The sequence below is a fragment of the Saimiri boliviensis genome, chromosome 13, assembly GCF_048565385.1.
Source record: "Saimiri boliviensis isolate mSaiBol1 chromosome 13, mSaiBol1.pri, whole genome shotgun sequence".
Lineage (NCBI taxonomy): Eukaryota > Metazoa > Chordata > Mammalia > Primates > Cebidae > Saimiri > Saimiri boliviensis.
In genome coordinates this window covers 109,775,598-109,796,969 of record NC_133461.1, presented here as the reverse complement: position 1 = coordinate 109,796,969, position 21,372 = coordinate 109,775,598, and the positions used below count along the sequence as shown (strand labels likewise).

The window sequence follows — 21,372 nt, the reverse complement described above, 5'->3', positions numbered from 1 at the left end:
TGACTTAGTATCATTTGCCTGGGCTGGTCACTTCTTCCTTCCTGAAAGACTTGCTTGAGTTGCCTTCCGGGACAACACATACACCCGTAAGACTCTCCCTTTTCACCAGCTGATCTACTTGGTCCATGTCTATCTGTCTCCATCTCTCTAGAGTCTAAGCCGTAGACTGACCACTCTATTCTCTTTACCTCTTCATGTCACTCTCTTCTTGTGTGTTGACGACCCCTTCTTAAAGGTGGCAAATCCATTTATGTTTCCATCTTGATTCTCTCTCCTGGACTTCAATTTACTTATCTAGCTGCTCAAATGGCATCTTCTTTTGGGTGTCTGATAGGTGATTTTCATTTAACTTATCTAAAATTAACTCCTGATCCTCACATCTCCTACCCCCAACTCAATTAACCCTAATTTTCTGTTTTTTGAAGTGTCCTCTATTTTCAAAACCTTTGGAGTCATCCCTAAAACTCTTTGCTTCTCAGGTCAACCATTCAATTAGTAAACCATTAGACCATTAAATTAGCAAACTCTACTGGTTTTAAAGTTAAAATCATTCCAAGTTAAGCAAAAGCACTCTATGTCAGAGCTTTTCACATGCTTTTACTATTTTAGGGAATGGTATTTCCCCAGAATTCTAGATGAATGTTTTCTTAACTTTTTCTTAGTGAAGAGTTTTCCCGAACACTATTTAATATTGAAATTTATCCTCTAGCCTAACAATCCATATACCACTCCCCTGGTATTTTATATTATCTATAACCTTATGATACACTATAGGTATACGCCATCTATCACCTTACGATATGCTATATATTTCAATCATATATTTGTTTGTGGTATGGCTCTCTCCACTGGAATTAAAAGCCATGAGCACAAAGATTTTGTTCTGTTTTGTTCAATAATACATATACAGCTGGGCGCGGTGGCTCAAGACTGTGATCCCAGCACTTTGGGGGGCCGAGGCAGGTGGATCACGAGGTCAGGAGATCAAGACCATCCTGGTCAACATGGTGAAACCCCGTCTCTACTAAAAATACAAAAAACTAGCTGGGCATGGTGGTGCATGCCTGTAATCCCAGCTACTCAGGAGGCTGAGGCAGGAGAATTGCCTGAACCCAGGAGGCAGAGGTTGCGGTGAGCCGAGATCGCGCCATTGCACTCCAGCCTGGGTAACAAGAGCGAAACTCCGTCTCAAAAAATAAATAAATAAATAAATAAAAATTACATATACAGATGCAGTCAATCAGTATTTGGAAAGCAAAGGTAATTTTTGAGAAGCCAAATTACGTTTGAGACACATTGAGTGATACAAAGATGGGAAGTTGGGTATAAAAATAAGTTTAATGAAGGTAATGGTTAATATTATTAAATATAATAAATTTTAAAACTCACTTAAATTTTTAACCTAGTAATGGCAAAACCAAAATTACTTTTGCACCAACATAATAGTAAGATATGCATTTATATTGAATCCATTAATATTTATCTTATCTTATGTATATTAAACTTATTTTTATATTAATATTTAAATTTTATTTACGTTTTTCTGCTTATGTTTAAATTACTTTGGATAATGCTTAGTATCATGAATAATGCTTTGAACTAAATACATTCTGTAGGTATACATCAAGTGAGTCATAGTAACAACAGGCCCTTACACTCTACCAGCTGCTCTTCCATGCACTTCACATTTAATTAACTCATTGAATTTTTTACAAAGAGGCTATGATGTCAATAATCCTATTATGATTATCTACATTTGGAGATATGGAAACTGAGGCACAAGAGGAGTAGTCATTTTCTCAGGGCTAAATACTGAGTAATAAAACTGAGATTTGAAATAGCATGTCATGACTATGCAAGACACTTCCTCAAATCAATGCTGCATTGACGGTACAGCATTCAGATCAGAGAATTTTATACTATTGCCTCAGTACTGATTCTTTCACATCTGGAAAGTACTCTTACTTCCTGGAATCCATATAAACACTTTGTCAACACAAATGTATTTTATTCAAAGGAGACTAACCAGTGATTTTGCATAAATTGGGAATATTTAGCTTAGAAAAGAGAAGTAAATACTTTCAGGGATCATTTGTATCGTTTGTTACTAGAGAAGTTTTTCTGAACGTGTAGCGCACTGACAAGAAAAGAAAACCTCAGGCCAATATCCTTGATGAACAGAGATGCAAAAATCTTCAATAAAATAGTGGCAAATGAATTGAAACAGCACATCGAAAAGCTTATCCATCAAGATCAAGTAGGCTTCATCCCAGGGATCCAAGGCTGGTTCAACATAAGCAAGTCTATAAACCTAATTCACCACACAAACACAACCAAAGACAAAAAAAAAACATGATTATCTCAATAGATGCAGAGAAGACCTTTGACAGAATTCAACAGCCCTTTAAGCTAAAAACTCTCAATAAACTAGGTATCGATGAAATGTACCTCAAAACAATAAAAGATACTAATGACAAATCCACAGCCAATATCACACTGAATGGGCAAAAACTGGAAGCATTCCCCTTGAAATCTGGCACTAGACAAGGATGCCCTCTCTCACCACTCCTATTCAATATAGTACTGGAAGTTATAGCCAGAGCAATCAGGCAAGAAAAAGAAATAAAGAGTATTCCATTAGGAAAGGAGGAAGTCAAATTGTCTCTATTTGCAGATGACATGATTGTATATTTAGAAGACCCCATCATCTCAGCCCAAAATCTTCTGAAACTGATAAGCAACTTCAGCAAAGTCTCAGGATACAAAATCGATGTGCAGAAATCACAAGCATTCCTGTACACCAATTACAGACTTAAAGAGAGCCAAATCATGAGCAAACTCCCATTCACAATAGCAACAAAGAGAATAAATTTCCTAGAAATACAACAAAGGATATAAAGGACTTCTTCAAGGAGAACTACAAACCACTGCTCAAGGAAATAAGAGAGGGCACAGACAGATGGAAAAACATTCCATGCTCATGATTAGAAAGAAAGAATACCGTGAAAATGGGAATAATGCCCAAAGTAATCTACAGATTCAATGCTATCCCCGTCAAACTCTATGAACCTCTTCAGAGAACTGGAAAAAAAACATCTTAACCTTCATATGAAACCAAAAGAGAGGCGACATAGCCAAGTCAATTCTAAGCAAAAAGAAAAAAGCTGGAGGCATCACATTACCTGACTTCAAACTACACTACAAGGCTACAATAATCTAAACAGCATAGTACTAGTACCAAAATAGAGATATAGACCAATGGAACAGAACAGAGACTTCAGAGGCAATATCCCAGATCTACAACCATCTGACCTTAGACAAACCTGACAAAAACAAGCAATGGGGAAAGGATTCCCTATTTAATAAATGATGTTGGGAAAACTGGCTAGCCATGTGCAGAAAGCTGAAACTGGACCCCTTCCTGACACCTTACGCTAAAATTAACTCCAGATGGATTAAAGACTTAAACACAAGGGCTAACCATAAAAACCCTAGAAGAAAACCTAGGCAAAACCATTCAGGACATAGGCATAGGCAAGGACTTCATGACTAAAACAGCAAAAGCAACAGCAAAAAAAGCCAAAATAGACAAATGGGATCTAATTAAACTCCAGAGCTTCTGTACAGCAAAAGAAACCATCATTAGAGTGAACTGGTAACCAAAAGAATGGGAAAAAATTTTTGCAGTCTACCCATCTGACAAAGGGCTAATATCCAGAATCTACAAAGAACTCAAACAGATTTAAAAGAAAAAAAACAAACATACCCATTCAAAAGTAGGTGAAGGATGCGAACAGAGATTTCTCAAAAGAGGACCTATGTGAGGCCAAAAACATGAAAAAACGCTCACCATCACTGGTCATGAGAGAAATGCAAATCAAAACCACATTGAGATACCGTCTCACACCACTTAGAATGGCAATCATTAAAAAATCTGGAGACAACAGATGCTGGAGATTATGTGGAGAAAAAGGAACACTTTGACACTGTTGGTGGGAGTGTAAATTAGTTCAACCATTGTGGAAGACAGTGTGGCGATTCCTCAAGGACCTAGAAATAGAAATTCCATTTGACCCAGCAATCCGATTACTGGGTATATACTCAAGCAATTATAAATCGTTCTATTATAGACACAGGCACATGAATATTCATTGTGACACTGTTTACAATAGCAAAGACCTGGAACCAACCCAAATGCCCATCGATGATAGACTGGATAGGGAAAATGTGACACATACACCATGGAATACTATGTAGTCATAAAAAATGATGAGTTCATGTCTTTTGTAGGAACATGGATAAATCTGGAAACAATCATTCTCAGCAAACTGACACAAGAACAGAAAACCAAACACCGCATGTTCTCACTTAGAGGTGGGTGTTGAACAATGAGAACGCATGGACACAGGGAGGGGAGCATCACACACTGGCGTCTGTTGGAGGGGACTAGGGCAGGGACAGTGGGGGTAGGGAGTTGGGGAGGGATAGCATAGGGAGAAATGCCAGATATAAGTGATGGGGATGGAGGCAGCAAACCACATTGTCATGTATGTACCTATGCAACGATCCTGCATTATTCCTCACAAGTACCCCAGAACCTAAAATGCAATATATATAAAAATAAATTAACTTAAAAAAACAAAAAGAGAAGTCAAAAAAGGAAAATGATACTATCTTAGCACAGCAAAAGAACTTCCATCTAGTTTTATTCTCAATTTTTTATTGTTTTGCTTCTCAAATTTTCTTAGAAATGGTTTTAGATTCTGGCACAAATCACTTGTAGTTGTGTGAACATAAGAGGGTTGCTTTACCAGTTGTCAATCATAAGATGAAGATTTTAATGCCCATTTATAGTTGCGTGGTTGAAAGAGTAAAGTGAGATCATGTGCAACACCCAGCACCGCAGTTTAACAAAAAAATTTTAAGTGCCATGAAACCATCATCATGGATTCACAAATATACTATACAAAACATGACTTTGGTTGTTGACAATCAAAAAGAAAAAGATAAACAAGGTTTTGCACAGCACTGCATTATCCATGCATGATACACTTTGCTCATTGCTAACCTCCATAAGACAGGGTATGTCTATTGCTTCTTATGAAACCATCTTTGAAGTTAGTGCATTACCAGACACCCCAGAAATACTTGAAGCTGTATTTGAGTTCACTCAGTGATTTTATACAAATGCCTTGAAGTGGAGCCTCCAAGACGCGCCTTAGAAACTATCCGCTCACCATTTTAGAAACGCATGTGGTTATTTTTGGTCAATCCTAAGTAATATTTGCTCCACAGAGCATCTTGTTTCTTTTAATTAGTATTCTGAGTAATGCCTTATGTTCTGATAGCTTGTCCTGTAACAGGCATGACTGAGGAGTGAGAGGGCAATTCATTCAGACTGGCTTCGGTTAGAACGGGCTGCTGGAAACAATGCCAGCAATTTTATTTTTGGTCTATTAGTAAAATGACAGCACTAATTCATTTCACAGCGAAACCAAACAGCTGTCAGATGGCAGTGAGCATCATCGTGCACACATTAGAATTTAGATATGCTGAGTAGGATTTTTCCACTGGTACCGCGTTCTACTGTATTGAGCTCCAAGTCCCCCAAAATGGGGTAAGTGGCTCTCCTGGTGCATTTGCCCCCTCCCCCCCCCCGCCCCAGAATAGTGCAATTCAAACAAAACACACTCTTTGCAATTGGGCTTCCAGTTGTGAATCCAACACACTCAAAGTGACACAATTTAGGGAAATTTAAAAGACAATTAGATGATTCATGAAGCAACTTTTTCTTCCCAATCTCACAAAAACGATACCCTAAGAGTCAAATTTCTGATAAATCTTCTACTCATCATCCTCTGGGCAATAATTAGATGGGAACAAGGACTTTGATTAGTTGGCACTACATTTCATTCTAAGAAGTTTAAGGAGCACATAGTCCTTTCTTCTGCAGGCATATGAGCTTCTGAGATGTGTGAGACACCCACACCCAGGAAAGTGACAGAAGGTTGGGACTGGCCACACAACAGGAAGCACAGACACTCCTCCTGGCCGTGCCTTACACAAAAACTACACACAGAAAATGTTAAAAAAGCTTGTGATGTCCAAATGATGCCAGAGAATATATTGTTTGTCAACTAAGAAAAAATTAATTTACTAGAATTCCTGAATCATCTGATGTTTGATGAAGGTGACTAACGACGGTTTCCTGTCATTTACTGCAAAGCTTCTCAGTGGCCACTGTAAATACAGCTCCTACTGAGGGCCACTTGGTTTGCCTATTGTGCACTGAAAAAGTAGGTTAAATAATAAGGCCAAGCTGACCTAGAAGACAAGAATATCTTGCTTCCTAAAGAAAAAAATGTTCTCAATTTTGGGTTGGGATTCCACACTATGGCAATGGGTCACCTGTCTTGTAAATAAAGATTTACTGAAACACAGCCAAGCTCACTCAAGTACTATCTATGGTGCTTTCACACTGCAGCAGACTTGAGTAGTAACCACATACACCAGATGAGCAGCAAAGCCGAAAATATTTAACTTTGGCCCTTTATAAAAAAAGTTTGCCAGTGAGCACCCCTCAATTCCAGCTCTTCTATGCCACAGGATGTCAATGGAACATTTTGAAAAATGATCGTATCTTTTAGTGTAACTTCATAGGAATAAAATCCCTGCTACAATATATATGGGATGAAATGAAAACGTACATAATAACATTTCTTAAAAAACTGTCAATTGTTACTATGAGTCTGGTTTAACAGGCTGTAAGGTATCTTCTATTAAGATTGCTGAGAATGGAAACAGTTACATTAAATGTGGTTAAAACAAAAAGCATGTTGTAAAATGTTAATATTACATATAATATCGTAAGGCAATAAATTTCATTGAATTGTGTTGTATTTTTACAGTATTTCCATTCAGAGTATAGATATCTAATGCTAATTTTATACAGTAATTTATAAGTAAAATGATACCTCACTTAAATTTCCAGGGTTTTCAGTGTTAAATATACTGGAACTCACTGTAATACAAGTTATTAGTGTCCTTGTCTTTGTGAAGTTAATATAAATATAAATTTGTTATCACTATACTTATAAAAAGCTATACTTTTTCCATGATTCATGCATCTCAGCATTCCTTTAAAAAATGTCAAGTAAATACATAAATTTTGGTATGTCAGTATTGTAGCATATGGCAAGGTTTTGAGCAAGTGTGAAAGTCTTAAAAAATGAAAAATCAGATGTGGAATGTTGAAAGCTCATCTTTATGAGTTCAGATGGATAACACATCCAAGACTGAAATGTGTTCAGCATCTTATTCCTGCACAAAGTCTCCAATTTGTTACCCTCCTACACCCAAACAATCACAGGAGAAAACGCAAAGTCCCCACACACCAGCTGTCCACTTACTCACCCTCCTCCCCTTCCCACATGTAGTTTTCCATTCCATTATTCTAATATTTAAAAGCATGTTTTACAAAAAATATATGTTGGATTGGAAAAACAAAATGGAAGCTTAGGAGATACACTGGATTAAAATGACTACAACACTTAGTCAGATGTATACAAATCAGTGTTGCAAGGTGACAGCCCCCAGCCTGCCATTTCTCCTTTGTGGATGGTGGTGTTGCCCTCTCCCCAGAGGGTGTGAAATAATAGAAGGTTGTATTTTGAAGAACGAGTGTCAAAACTGTCTTTGAGGAAGTTACTTAAAACAAACTGGGAAGCTACGTGGAAAGGGCATATCATCCTCTGCTGTCAAGAAAGAGGCATTTTATCCTACTAAAGAAGGATTCTCCATGATGAGATTTCAAAGAAAAGAATTGGGAGAACACAAATAATTGCATGAATTATTAACTGTATTTTGTAGCTTAATTTTACTTCTATATCACATGCTTCTTATCAATTCTTGGACACAATCAAAGATTCTCCTATTAGGTTTACATTACTCTGATTTGCACAAAGGAGTGAAATCTGAAAGAAGCAATTTAAATAAGAAATAATTGATAATGGAAAATGTACCCTATATGATACCTTTCAAGTTGATCAATGAAATCAATAGTTCATTTTGTTGGAACCAAGAATAAGCCCATATGTGACCACCTCTCACAATATGAACTTTGTAGAGGTCAATAGTATGTCTATTGCTCAGGTGAGGCTATCGATTGCAATTTTCTGCCTTCATTTAAAGAAAATAAATGCACAATAAAGCTGGAAACTTTTTAGACTAAGATATACATTGAAAAATATACTTAGATTTAGAAACACAGATCACTAAGACGCTTGTTTGATTCTCAGTAAACCATCAAGCGTAGGTAGCAAGAATGTCGAAAACAACAAATTTACAAGTTGCAGTCAAATCCAGAAACAGAGATGAACTGTGAATTCTTTGTAGACTGATTTAAGAACTCTGAAAATAAAACAAATATTTGTATCACTTTTTGTCATTTGGGTCCACATTTGGCATTGAATTTATTGGATAGTAGACAGTGAAGTTTTTTAAAGCTTAGCATCTAAATTAATTATATTTAATGTACTATACCTATCTTTTACAAAATGACTTTCAGAGGGCACATTAAAAAAGTATCTACAAAATAAAAAAGAATTTGATTTATGAAACTATAATATGATTTTGCTGTAATTTAGATACTTAATGTTTATTTCCAGCGTTCTTGGCTTTCTTTAAGTCAATGCATGTCAGTGTTTTTTCTTCTCTTAATCCAAATCTATGTCATTCTCTCACATCTTTTCCTGGAATTGCCTCAAACTAACAAAAGATAATCTATCTTTTCTCAGTGAATGTCACCCCCTACTCCTCTAAGTCATTTTAGAGCAGAAACAAACAAAACAACAGCAAGAATGTCTATGCACAGGAGGTGGTATTTGAGAACCTTAAAAATGTAACCCAGGCCAAAATACTTAACTTTCCAGCTCATCATAAATTCGGAACATGCCACTCAACACTTCAGCAGGGGTGAATTTGTTCTCTGCACTCTGACTTCAAAGAACATAGATTCATCATTATTTGACTACTTTTTTTAAAAAAAACAAAAACAAAAACAAAACAAAACACAAACCAGTTAAAGAGACAAAGCATAGAAAAGGAGCAGGTGGGACAGAGGTAGACACAGGCTTCCCAAGAATAAGATGGCAAAGAGAAATTTAGCACAAAATGAGAGGGGCATAAGTGTCACAGGAGAATGTAATCTCATGCATAAATTGGAAGAAAGAACCATGCTGCATATTCTTTGAGGCCATCTTCTAGGCCAATCTAGGTCTAATGCAAGAAGAAATTCCAAGTTTTCTAAACCAGATACTGAATCCAACAGTTTACATCACTAATTCTGTAAGCCTCATGACAACTCTTAAGGTAGGTACTATTTCTCATTTTACAAGTGAAAGTCAGTTGAGGTAACGAGGGCTAAGTCACTAGCACAATAGTCACATTCACAGGGACTGGGAAACTGGATTGAACCCACACCTCAGAATTCATGGCCTCATCCACGTCCAAACAATTAATTTACCCTAAAACTTTGCATTTTTAGTGTCCAAATACTATATAGCCAGTATCCGACGGGTTTAAACAGAAAGCCATCTAATTTCTAGTTACCGTAAAAGAAAGAAACAGACTATCAAAAATCATGCAGTCTCATTTTTGCTTATTAAAGTTCATTTTAAATAACGACCAATTGTTTGGTGTTCAATCATTTTCTGAGAGTTCATATTACCAAATGTAATGTATATGCATATAAACTTAGAGAAATTTACCTCTGACACAAGAGAATGATTATTGGGGAAAAAAAACGATAAAAAAGAAAAAAATCTTGGGAGAGAAGTGGTAGAATACAACTTAAGTTATGATTAAGATGCAAAATATTAAGAAATGCAAGTGGAATAACTCATGAGTTGGGAATCCCCTCTGCAGTGGTTTGGGTATGGTTTGTAGCCACCAAAACTTATGTCGAAGTTTAACTGTCAATGAAATAAGGTTGGGAGGTGGGGGCCTTAGAGGCAATGAGGTTAATAAGATCAATGAATCTCTTTCTCTCCAGACTAGATTTGTTCTAGCAGGACTGAGTTAGTTCTTACAACAGTGGATTGTTATGAAGGGAGGTTGCCCCTGTGTCTCACCTCTTCTGCACATATGCTCCTTTTGCTTCTCCACCATGTGATAGCCCTCTCCCCTGCCCCCATTATAAGGCATCCCAAGGCCCTCTCCAAGAGTGACCACCTGATCTTCAACCTCCCAACCTCCATAACCATGAGATACATCTCTTTCCTTTATAAATTACCCAGTCTCAAGTAATATGGCAACACAAAATGAACTAGGAAACCCGTAAAGTACAAACATTAATATATATTTAGTCACTGAAAAATGATTCTGAAACCGGCTCTTCTATGGAATTGCCTTGCCCTTGACTATATTCCTTGTAGACAAGTGATTATTTCTCTGAGTAGATTTCTAACAAGAACACTTTGTTTTCTCTTATAAAAATCAGCTACAGTGCTGGTTTTAGGATTCATTAACGTAACCATTTGAAAAAAACACATAGTGAAGGACTTTTAATTACTTGGTTCTATATTTCATTCAAATTTTAATTAAGAGCTAGAGATCCACTTAACAGTATTAATTTCCACATCCTCATCAGACATTTCTTACTCTATAATGTTCCTTATTTCATTTTTTTCTGTGCTCACTGCAATGAGCTGAATAACAGTTATTTAGAAAAAAATACAGCAATCCCTTTTCCCAGTATTCCATTCTTCTTAAAAGTAATTTATTTTCACAATTCACATATTCCCCTGCACTTTTCTGAATACTCATAAAAGCATACATATGTATGCTATGTATTTGTACATATAAAGATATAAGAATGCACACATATGTGGACAGTCACATACCTATGCATTTTTATTTATATCTTTACCAAAATGGAATCATATTGCATTTTTTCACTTTAATGTACCACGCATATCTCCTGAGAGCAATACATACAGGACTAAAAGGAATCATTTTCAGTAATACTAGAACTTTAAAGAAAATGTTTTCTTACGATGCCTTAATAGAAAATACAGAGCAACATAGCAAGGACAGTGTGTGTGTGCATGCATGTATGTGTGTGTGTATGCAGCCAGGGCAATGATTACCTAAATATCTCAATGTATCTCTGATACAATTTGGATATTTGCCAATGTGCAAACCTCATGGTGAATTGTAATCTCCAAAAGTGGAGGTGGGGCCTGGTGGGAGGTGATTAGATCCCCGAAGGGTGGATTTCTCAGGAACAGTTTAGCATCATCCCCTTGGCACTCTCCTGGACACAATAAAAAAGGTTCACCAAAAGTTAACAGAAAAGTGCATGGCACCTCTCACTTCTTCTCTTGCTCCTGCTCTTGCCTTGTGTTGCACCAGCTCCTCCCTCACCTTCCACCATGACTGGAAGCTTCCTGAGGCCTCACCAGAAGCCCGGCAGATGCCAAGACCCTGCTTCCTGTCCAGCCTGCAGAACCATGAGCCAATTACACCTATTTTCTTTGTAAATTATCCAGTCTCCAGTATTTCTTTATATTAATACAAGAATGTGCTAATACAGCCTCACAAATGGAATTTCTCTTACTGAATAGGCAATGATCTCTTTCAATTGAATCAGAAACCACATTTTGTGATGCTGAGAGAAGATTCATTGTCGGGGTTGAATGTACGTTAATTAAATTCACATAACCAACATATAAAGACAAAGTGTAAAATAAAGTTCATAGGAATTAGACTATTTACACTGACATGAGTTCTTTTTTTTTTTTTTTTTTTTTTTTTTTTTTTTTTTTAAATCACTCTAGGCCTATATGTGAAGGCAAACTGTAATGGAAGGATGCCTATTTGAACAAGGAATTCAGAACAAGAAAAAGTTAAGACCTAAGATAACTGACAACAATCAGATAAAAGAAAGGCTAATGCCTCAGGTTAGCAGGGCTTACATTACCCATGGACAGAAGCCATTTTTATCTTTTATTAGTTAGGAAATTTGTGACAACTTGAAGTTTATAAAATACTCTTCAAAAAAAACACACATACAAAGTTGTGCATATATTTTAACAGCTTCATAGACAGAGATATTTCATGACCCTCAAACTAAGAAAGTTCGATCTATAGAATATGGATAGCCTCACAGTGGACAAGAACAATTCGAGTTAACACCCTATATTCACACACATCCCAGGGAAGGTTGGTGAGTTGACTGCAACCATCAAACCAACGGGAACAACTGGCAGCTGGCTAAGGTTTCCTTTCCTTGAGGCTAATACTAAATGAGGCACATTCTCCTTGGGCAATACACTTTTACGAGGTTCATGGGGCTGCCCAAACCAATTGTATCATTCATTCATTCTATCAGACACATTGGAAGTTACAGACAGCATGTAAGCCTTGCTACATTGGCTAAATTTGTTTCTTCACTACAGTTCAGCATCTCTCTTCTCACCATTTGATTATTTTAAAGTTGTACATTCAGAGGGCAATTATATCTCTGCTATATCCCTGCTTTTAGAAGATGTTAGTGTTGATGTACTCATAGCAGTAATACTTTTCTTACAAAAAATTAGTTGATTATAGCAGAAATGCTTAGTATGAGATCTAACCTTATAGCAAATGTTTAACTACACAAGAGAGTGTTGTGGACTATACATGCAATGGTATATCACTGATCTTTAGAACTTACCCAGTGAATATTTTCAAATGTCATTTCACAAAGTTTGATTCGTGGTTCTAATATAACGAGTGTTCAAAATCCCTGCAAATGGAGGACAAAGGAAAGATTTCGGCAGATTCTGGCAACGAAGCCTCTAGACAGGTAAGGTGAAGACCCTAGTTCTACCTGTTATCAAATGAGGAAGGAGAGCGTTTGCAAAAAGGATACCAGGGTTTACCAGTCTAAGTTACCTAATTACCCCAGAGGAAAGTAACTATGGAAATGTTGCATTTCTTTCAAGCTCCATCATTGTTATACATCTAAAACAGTGTTCCAGTGTGGGCTTATGGAGAGCCAGCTGCTGCTCCCTCGCTCGCCTTCTTGAAAAGGAAGCATTTCTATCCTGCCAGGTGCATCGTGCATGCTGATGCTTTAATTCAGGTGGCGTTTGGGTAATCACTTCAAGGGAGAAATAAATCAGTGCTGACATTCTAAATAAAGCTTTGAGCTTGAAGGGTAATAATCTAGCTGCTCTTTCTAAATCCGGATCCACAGGTTTGTTAAAGGAAAGAAAATTCTGCTTGAGGGAAGTGTCAGAGGAAAATGCCACATGTATTCAGCCAACAGAGAGACACCTGGTAAAAGGAAGCTCCACCCACCCTTAACGTTAATTACTTCCTAAAACCTGAAGAAAAGGTCTCCTTAGCAGCCAAGATTCACTTTTCTCTGGTGAAAATTCAAAGAATACATGAAAGTGTTGGCCATTTTCTTCCATAAAATAAATGTTCAATGGATTAATCAATACTACTCACTCATTTTCTGTTTGTGAGGATTACATTTCATGTCCTACACAGAGCAAAAATTTTAAGAGGATATGCTTATCCACAGCTTGAAAGCCATAAACTATGAACCATATTGTGGATCATACAATATCTTTATCTTTAAATCAGTTCAGTGATTTCTTTTTTCTTTTTTAGAAACTTCTGCATGAGTGGGTGTGTCCACTAGAGAGAAAATCACATTCAAATTTTCAATTGCAATACTTACTGGTAATTTTCCTTTTGGGTTTTGAGGAAAGGAATGTGAACCACTAGCTGAAATTACGTTAGGGGCAAGTGTAGATTTTTATCAAAAATATTTTCGAATATTTCTCATGGGCCAAGTGTCAAGGATTCAAATTTTCCTTAGACTTAATTACTGCCCTCAAGTGCACAAAGAGAAATGACCCACAGAGCAGGCATTTTAGGTGCCACCTACTGGCTTCTATGAAGTGCTGTGAGAATTCAGAACTCATTTGATCCATGTGCTGTCTTTTGCCTGCAGATATTTTGGGACATTCTAACTATCACTTAATAGCCAAAAGATGATAAGCGGTCACACAGAAGCATATGCAAACAAAAATGCTATACTGTATTTCATCGTCCAGTGAAAGTAATTCAGCCTTCTGTAAAGGATCTCACAGAGTAAGTTTTCTATTGCAAGGATAAGAAAACATAAGCTCAACTTCCTAACCTTGAGATAAGGCACAAGGGCTCAGCTCTAGGCTCTCTGAGCTCCCAAGAACCCAGGCTCACGATCACCTCCCTGTGCTCCCCACACTGCTGGCTGAGCATTCTCTAAGACAGCCATCTGTTTCCTCCATGCTTCTGCAGGTGTCCCTCCTCACTCAGAAAGATCCTTCTATTGTCTGTCTTCCTTGAGAACTTCTATTCAGGGTCCGGTACAAAGTAGGCGTTTAGCACATGAGCTTTGAGAACACGTCCTTCAGGTTGCGGCCCAAGCGTCCACTCTGTGATGGTCTCTACCAGGTCTTTCCCTTCCTGTTTTGCCCTCTCTTGTAAAGCTGGCATGACTACTGAGTCACACCAAATTACACTAATATTCTCTTGGATTGTTTCATTCTCCTCCACTAGTCACTGAGAATAAACCCTATTCATCTGATCTCTGTGTTCCTATAACTTAACTCAGTATTTTTTCTCTGGTAGAGGCCCCAGGAATGCCGAGTAAATAAATGAGAGAAGAAATGAATGAGCAAATCTGTGTATCCACTTATACCCTGTGTGTGCATATGTAAGCATAGACAGCCATATCTATGTGGGAACATGTGTATAGATGTGTGCATTTTTGAGTGTATATTTGTGTACATGTGTTTACATAAACTTAAATACACACGAGGAAACAGCGAGCGTTTGAGGATTGCGGCTTCTGTGATGCGTAGACATGTGAGTAATTTCTGCTTTCATTACCTAGCAGCTATTGATCTTGGCAAGCTAAAATACTGTAGTTTACTACTTCACATTCTCTATCCGATAGGTCACCTTACTTCACTTAGACAATTTCTGTCAAGATTTAATAAGAAAAGGCAGGTATGAGCTTTACACTGTCCAGGGCATGTCTGTCTGTCTGTCTGTCTGTCTGTCTACCAACCAACAAATCTAGCTACCTAATCATCCAACCATTCTCTATCTACCTACCTACCTATCTACCTATCTGTCTATCTGTCTGTCGTCTATCTACCTACACATCTGTCCATTTTAAGACCATCCATAACCTATATATCCGTCTATCCACCATCTGTCTACCTACATTATCATCCATTTTTTCATCATCCATCCATCTACCCATCTATTCACATGGACTTTAATGAGTAGAACACAATGTTATAACTGATCGAATGATTTTAAGACAAAAACAAATGTGAAAGAATTCCTTTAGATTTCATTGAGTTTCTTACACCATGTTCATGGAGGAATGATTTTCCCACTCCAATCAATAAGCTATTTTATTTATATGAAAAATAGTTTTCTGCCATAAGCACAGTTTTGTTATTTAGTATTGTTGAATTCCTCCTCACTGTATCTCCACTGTTTATTCATTAAAATGTCTGGTACTTTCAGATTGTTAGAGATTTTATGCATGAAATTTAAAACAAGTTTATTTACAGATGGCCCCTTGTGAAGCTGAGGCAAATGTTGAATATGTAAAACTAGTACATTATAATTAAAATGTGATACATGTGTTTGCATTTAACTATATTTTCTCCTTTTTAATTACCATATCAGTCACTATATTTAAAGAAATCTTAATACAAATAGGTTCCTACCATTCTTATCAGCTTTGCTTTAATCAATAATCCAATTTAACTTTTCTTCGGCCTTGTCAATTTTATTATAAATATCTGTACCAAAATGCATAATTTCATTCAGGTTTATTTCAAAGTCCTGCCGTCCCATGAATAAAGCTTTTTGCCAAGTGTTACAAAAAAAAAAAATTGTGTCCAATCTACCAATCTATAGAATTGTCTTACTCTATGGAGAAATGCTCTATACAAAGCAAGTATTGATTCTAGTTAATAAATATGGGAGTCACTATTGTGATTTAGAGTCGGTGCTTTCTATCCAAAAACAAGTTATATTACGTACAAAAATTCTATTTTACACAAGCTACTAGACCATAAAAAATGTAACTTAAAAAAACTTATTTACAAAAAGAACGAAAAAGTCAACCTATATTATATAATTCGTGAAAGCAAGATTTTAAAAATATGACCAGTATTTAAATTATTGAAGTCCCTCTATAAAGATTTTACCAAATAGTTTATAAAACCTTTGAAATGACATTCATAATAAAAATGTGCACTAAAATTGATTTAAAAAATACGTATTTAGACTTTAGAACCAAAACAACAAACATTTTGAGTCCAAGAGTTTTGATAATAGACTCACTCATGTTTCCATCTTTAGCTTACATTTTTACTAATAAGAAAAACCATTATAAAATATATGAATTCATTTTTAAAACCTAAAGAAAAAAAAACATATAAAGTCCATCAGCGTGAGAGGCTCTCTGGGGCACTGTTTTTAGGTAACTGTATATTGCCTAGTCCGTATGTTTTCTTCAGTGTCCTCAAGACTAATACTTGTCAGCCTTTGTCTCTTGTCAATTTTCTGACCTCCTAATGTTTTTTCTTCAAACAAAGTTAAGCATGATGACAAAATAATATTTTCTTAATATTTAAGATTTCGATAATAGAAGACAGAAATACACAAATATATAAAATTTATACATAGAAATTCAAAATTGGGCACATGTAGTAATTTGAATAGTAATCTCTCTCTTTGTAAATTCTATGTAATTCTAGTATTTTCTGTTATAAACTTATCAGTTATGCAAATTTGTTGGTTTGCAATGGAAACTAATATCCAAGTATAGAACTAGCAAGTAAAATCCTACACGAACACTGTATTAAGTAACTGTGATTTTATTCTGGATTTAGCAGTTAAAAATGGGTTAATTTTAATCTATACACTTGATTGCTAAGACTTGCTAAGGTCTATATTCCGAAAGTAATATACTGTAAATAATCACTGTTAGTTTAAGCTTTGTCAACGTTCTCACTGGATTTCCTGAGTTAAATTCAAGGACTGAACATGTTAATTACAATATTTTAATTTATTCTTTCCATACTCATTATGTAGCTTAATATTTTCATTTATGAATAATAACTTATGTAAATAATGCCATTTCCAAAATACTGCCAGAAAACACTTGAGTTCAGTTTTCAGATTCTGTGTCTTTCCAAGGTGATCATGTTTACATAGCTCTTAGAAGTTTGGAAGACTTTTCTCATTTCAAGCCAGTAAATTTCAATTAAAAATTTATACTGCTTTGCAGAAATACTGCCTAATTCTAGTTTTAATTGAAAGAAAATAATATGAGTTTATTTTAACATAAAATCTCACTTTATATCTAAATCCAGTTACCTTTACAGGTCTTGAATAGTACATCAATATTTTGTTCTATTATTTGACTCACACAAATTCCTTGATGGGTCAAATAACAGGATACTTGGGCAGTCTCTTCAAAACAAAAACTAACAGGAAAGAAGGAAATCTGAGCCATCAGAAAAATAATTTTGTAATTCTAAAGCAACTTGAGATATTTTTCTGACCACTAGAATTGATCCTGCTTCACATACATGTATGAATAGGTATATTGGCTTATTATATGCACTTTTAATAAAATCCCATGACATTGCCTTGGTAAGTTACAGTTGTGTAAAGTTTATGGCTAAAGTGTTGGGTACTTACAATAAAAATTGCTATGAAAGCTCTCCTCTCCTCTAAATCAGTTCTCTTTTCTTTAATCTTCCACTTAAGACTATAATTGTTAATTTTTTTCCTGATAATACACATTCATTTTTGCAGGAGACCTTAAAGCTAACTGATAAATCATTTTAACATATAGATATTAAACACTGGACGCCATTTTGGTTTAGCCAACAGCACCTTTTTAACAGGTTTTTTTCTTTAAAAGTAGGTTTGACTTTACTTGTAAACATCATACTACAGTGTCACAAAAAGATTTTCGACATAGCCACATTAAAAAATAAATACAGGTAAATTAACTTATGGTCCTATTCCATTTCCTAGTAAGTTTTCCAGTTGGTCTTTTGGAGTAACGCAGATATTTTTCCAACGTAGACAATCTTGTCCTGTATGTTTTATTACACCATCATGACCGTCAGTAAAACCAACAACAGTGCAGAAACCTGTGACCGAATTATTCACGTGGCAATCTCTCAGCAGCAACAGTTTTCACAACGTTAATTTTGGGAACCTAGTAACACCTGTTCTCAACTATCAACTTTATGGGGTGGGGGTGGGGTGGGGGAAATTGCCAAGTTTTCTAAAATGTGAAACCATTATCTATGTTCTGAACAAGTATCGTATGTTAACTGGACAATTACGTTTTGCGTAGAGCAGGTATGGACTGCTTTAGAGATGCTTCTGTAATATTCTAAAAGAAATGAAGTTATAGGAAATTAGGGTTTGTATGAAGTGATACGTCGATAAAATCAAAACTGACAGCTAGTAACATCCATTGATGTGAAATTGGCCTGTTGCTTTCCAAAGATTAACTTATTCCTTGACAGTAACATACTTAAAGGTGACAGACACTTTCCAGCCACTGATGCTGGCTCATGCACAAATGCCATGGCCTGCAAGACACTAGAGGTGGAATCACACACCATTCTCAGCATGACTCCACAAATACCTTTCACTGGAAAGATGAACTTATTTGTTCCTATGTCTCTGCAAAGAGACCCTACTACCCTTTTATTTTCTGATAATTTCACTACATCCAAACTCATTTGCACAAACCACAAGTATATTGTAACCGTCCACAAAATATCATTTTTGCCCAACAGAGAATTCCCAACAAGAATATAAACCTGTGACTTAGCATGGAACAACATCCAAAGTAAACAACATGTGTTGTAAATAGAGATTGGTTTATACCTCTATCCATAGATTGGTTTTTAAGTTTACAGACTCCAGAGTCTGTGTTAAAGACGATGGCTCTTGTATTACATGTAAAACAAAATTTAAAATCTCCAGCTAAACAATACTAAGGTAGACACGCCTCAGCCTTTAAAGTATTACTAGTTCAATTTCTTAAAACCTAATTAAAAATATCATTTCCTTTTCCAAAGTTCTATCTGTGCTTCTTAAAAAAAAATCTGCCAAAAGCTCTTTTAATAATGATAGCAATATCCCAAAGGTATCGAGGCACAAATCTGAGGACGTGAATACAGATAAAATCTCTATGCCTTGCATGATCAAACAACAGTAACAACAAATTAATTTTCTCTATTGAAAATTTCAGCTATGACAACAAAAGCTCATTTAATGAAATTTCCTTTACTGAAGCACTATCAATATAATTGTCCAGCCAAAAAGGTAATAAAATCCTTCTGCATTAAAAATAAACTCTCCACTGTACAAGAGGGCTAAAAGTTTATATTCAAACGTCCCAAAACATATTCACTACAAATTAACAAAAAGAAAATCCAAACAAGAAAAGTTCCACCGATAAGCAAAAAAACTGAGATGTTTTGGGGTTGAACGTTTGGCGATTCTAACAGCGTTACCCAATACCAGTGTATTAAACAGAAGCCAATGTCTATGCCACAGAACCACCTGTGACAGAGCAGTGTACTTTTTCATTGTTCTTCCAGAGTACCATGTATTAGATCATTTGAACAGTGAATGCTTGTGCCAAACGCAAAACATCTCCTACCTTCATATAACGCTTTGAAGCCTTGGGCACTCACAGCGAAGTCTGTCGTGAACCACAGAGTGAGGATAGATCCTGTGCTCACTATAGAGGAGGGCAGCTCGAACCCCGATAATCTAAATTTAAAACAAGACATGAAGAGAGTTAAAAGCATGAATTTGTTAGAAAAGCTTATGTGATGAAGTCACAGAATAACTTTGACAGTGGTATACTCACTTGAAGTATGGCATTAAACACTTAGATAATCCACACATATGGCGTTGGTTGGTATGTATTTGAAATCAAACGTTTTCAAGTATCAGAGTTTATTTAATTAACTTTTAAGAAAATTTACTGTTGAAAAAACTGATCTATATAATATGCCCTTGTCTTAAATGCTCCTTGGTTTTGGATGCCTGTTATCTACTGCAAACTACTTTGAATTTTTATTTTAAGTTCTAGGGTATATGTGCAGGATGTGCAGGCTTGCTACACAGGTAACGGAGTGCCATGGTGGTTTGTTGCACCTCTCAACCCATCACCTAGGTATTAAGCCCGGCATGCATGATCTATTTTTTCCTAATTCTCTAATTTTAAATGTTTTCTAATAATATATATATATATGCATATATATGTGTGTGTGTGTGTGTCTCTGTGTGTGTGTGTATGTGTATATATATGTGTGTGTGTGTGTGTATATGTATGACAGGCAAGGCGTGTGCAAGTGTGTATAAACATTTGTACACTCCAACATTAAAGCATTACAAAGCCATTGAGTTGACTGTAAAACAGTCTGTGATTCAGCGAGATTCCGAGCAGTGCTCTTGTGGAAAGTGAGATAACCAGGATGGCAAAGGCCCCATGCAATAGGCCGTGAGCTGTCTAGAGGGCAAATAAATCCTGAGACAGCTCTGCAATCTTCAGTAGGACTCCCAACTTAAGAATGCTAAGAAGACCTACATCCTGGTAAGTAGCTTATTTTCTATTAAAAAATCCACAAACTCCTGCCCTGTGCGGGCTGGTCTATCCTTTCTCACCCTCCTAGGAGCCTCCTTCCAAGCCTGTGTTTCATTTATCAGCTTTCGTAGTTGGTACAACTAGCAGGGATCTTCACCAACTCTCAAATCACATTCATCTTTGTAAACTGCAGTATCTGCTGCCTGTTCTTTATATTTTAACTCAATCCCCTTAAAGAGACTCATTTGTTCTTTTAATTTTTTTTCTCATTGGATACCGATCCAAACCAATTCCAGATATTTCATTCACATGACTAAATGACTGATGAATGGAAAAAGAAATCACTGTCACACCGTCAGACACTGCTTTGTGATTTCTATGTTATCTGATGCAACACAGAAGGCAATTCAATAAAAGCAAACATGGCTTTCAGAAAGGAATTAAAAACAACAGTGAGTTTAAATTCTCCTGTGACTGAAGACCGGCAGGATTACAGAACTCACCAACCCTATATAATAACAGAATTTAATCAATATTTATAGAGCACTTCACACAACAAGAACAGAGTACACATTTCTTTCAAGTGCCCATAGAATATATATCAAGATAAACCATATTATAGACCATAACACAAACCTCAACCCATTTAAAATAACCGAAATCATATAGAG

The 21,372-nt window shown here is 36.1% G+C and overlaps 1 protein-coding gene across 2 annotated transcripts in view; it reads right to left on the bottom strand.

Moving 5' to 3' along the window:
• Positions 1-21,372, bottom strand: part of CSMD1 (CUB and Sushi multiple domains 1) — a 2,098,967-nt gene that overhangs the window by 1,488,360 nt on the left and 589,235 nt on the right. For both annotated transcript variants that reach the window (XM_003940706.3, XM_074384178.1), the window contains exon 3: positions 19,769-19,881. In XM_003940706.3, coding sequence (XP_003940755.2) covers positions 19,769-19,881 — 113 coding nt within the window. The remainder of the gene's footprint in view (positions 1-19,768; positions 19,882-21,372) is intronic.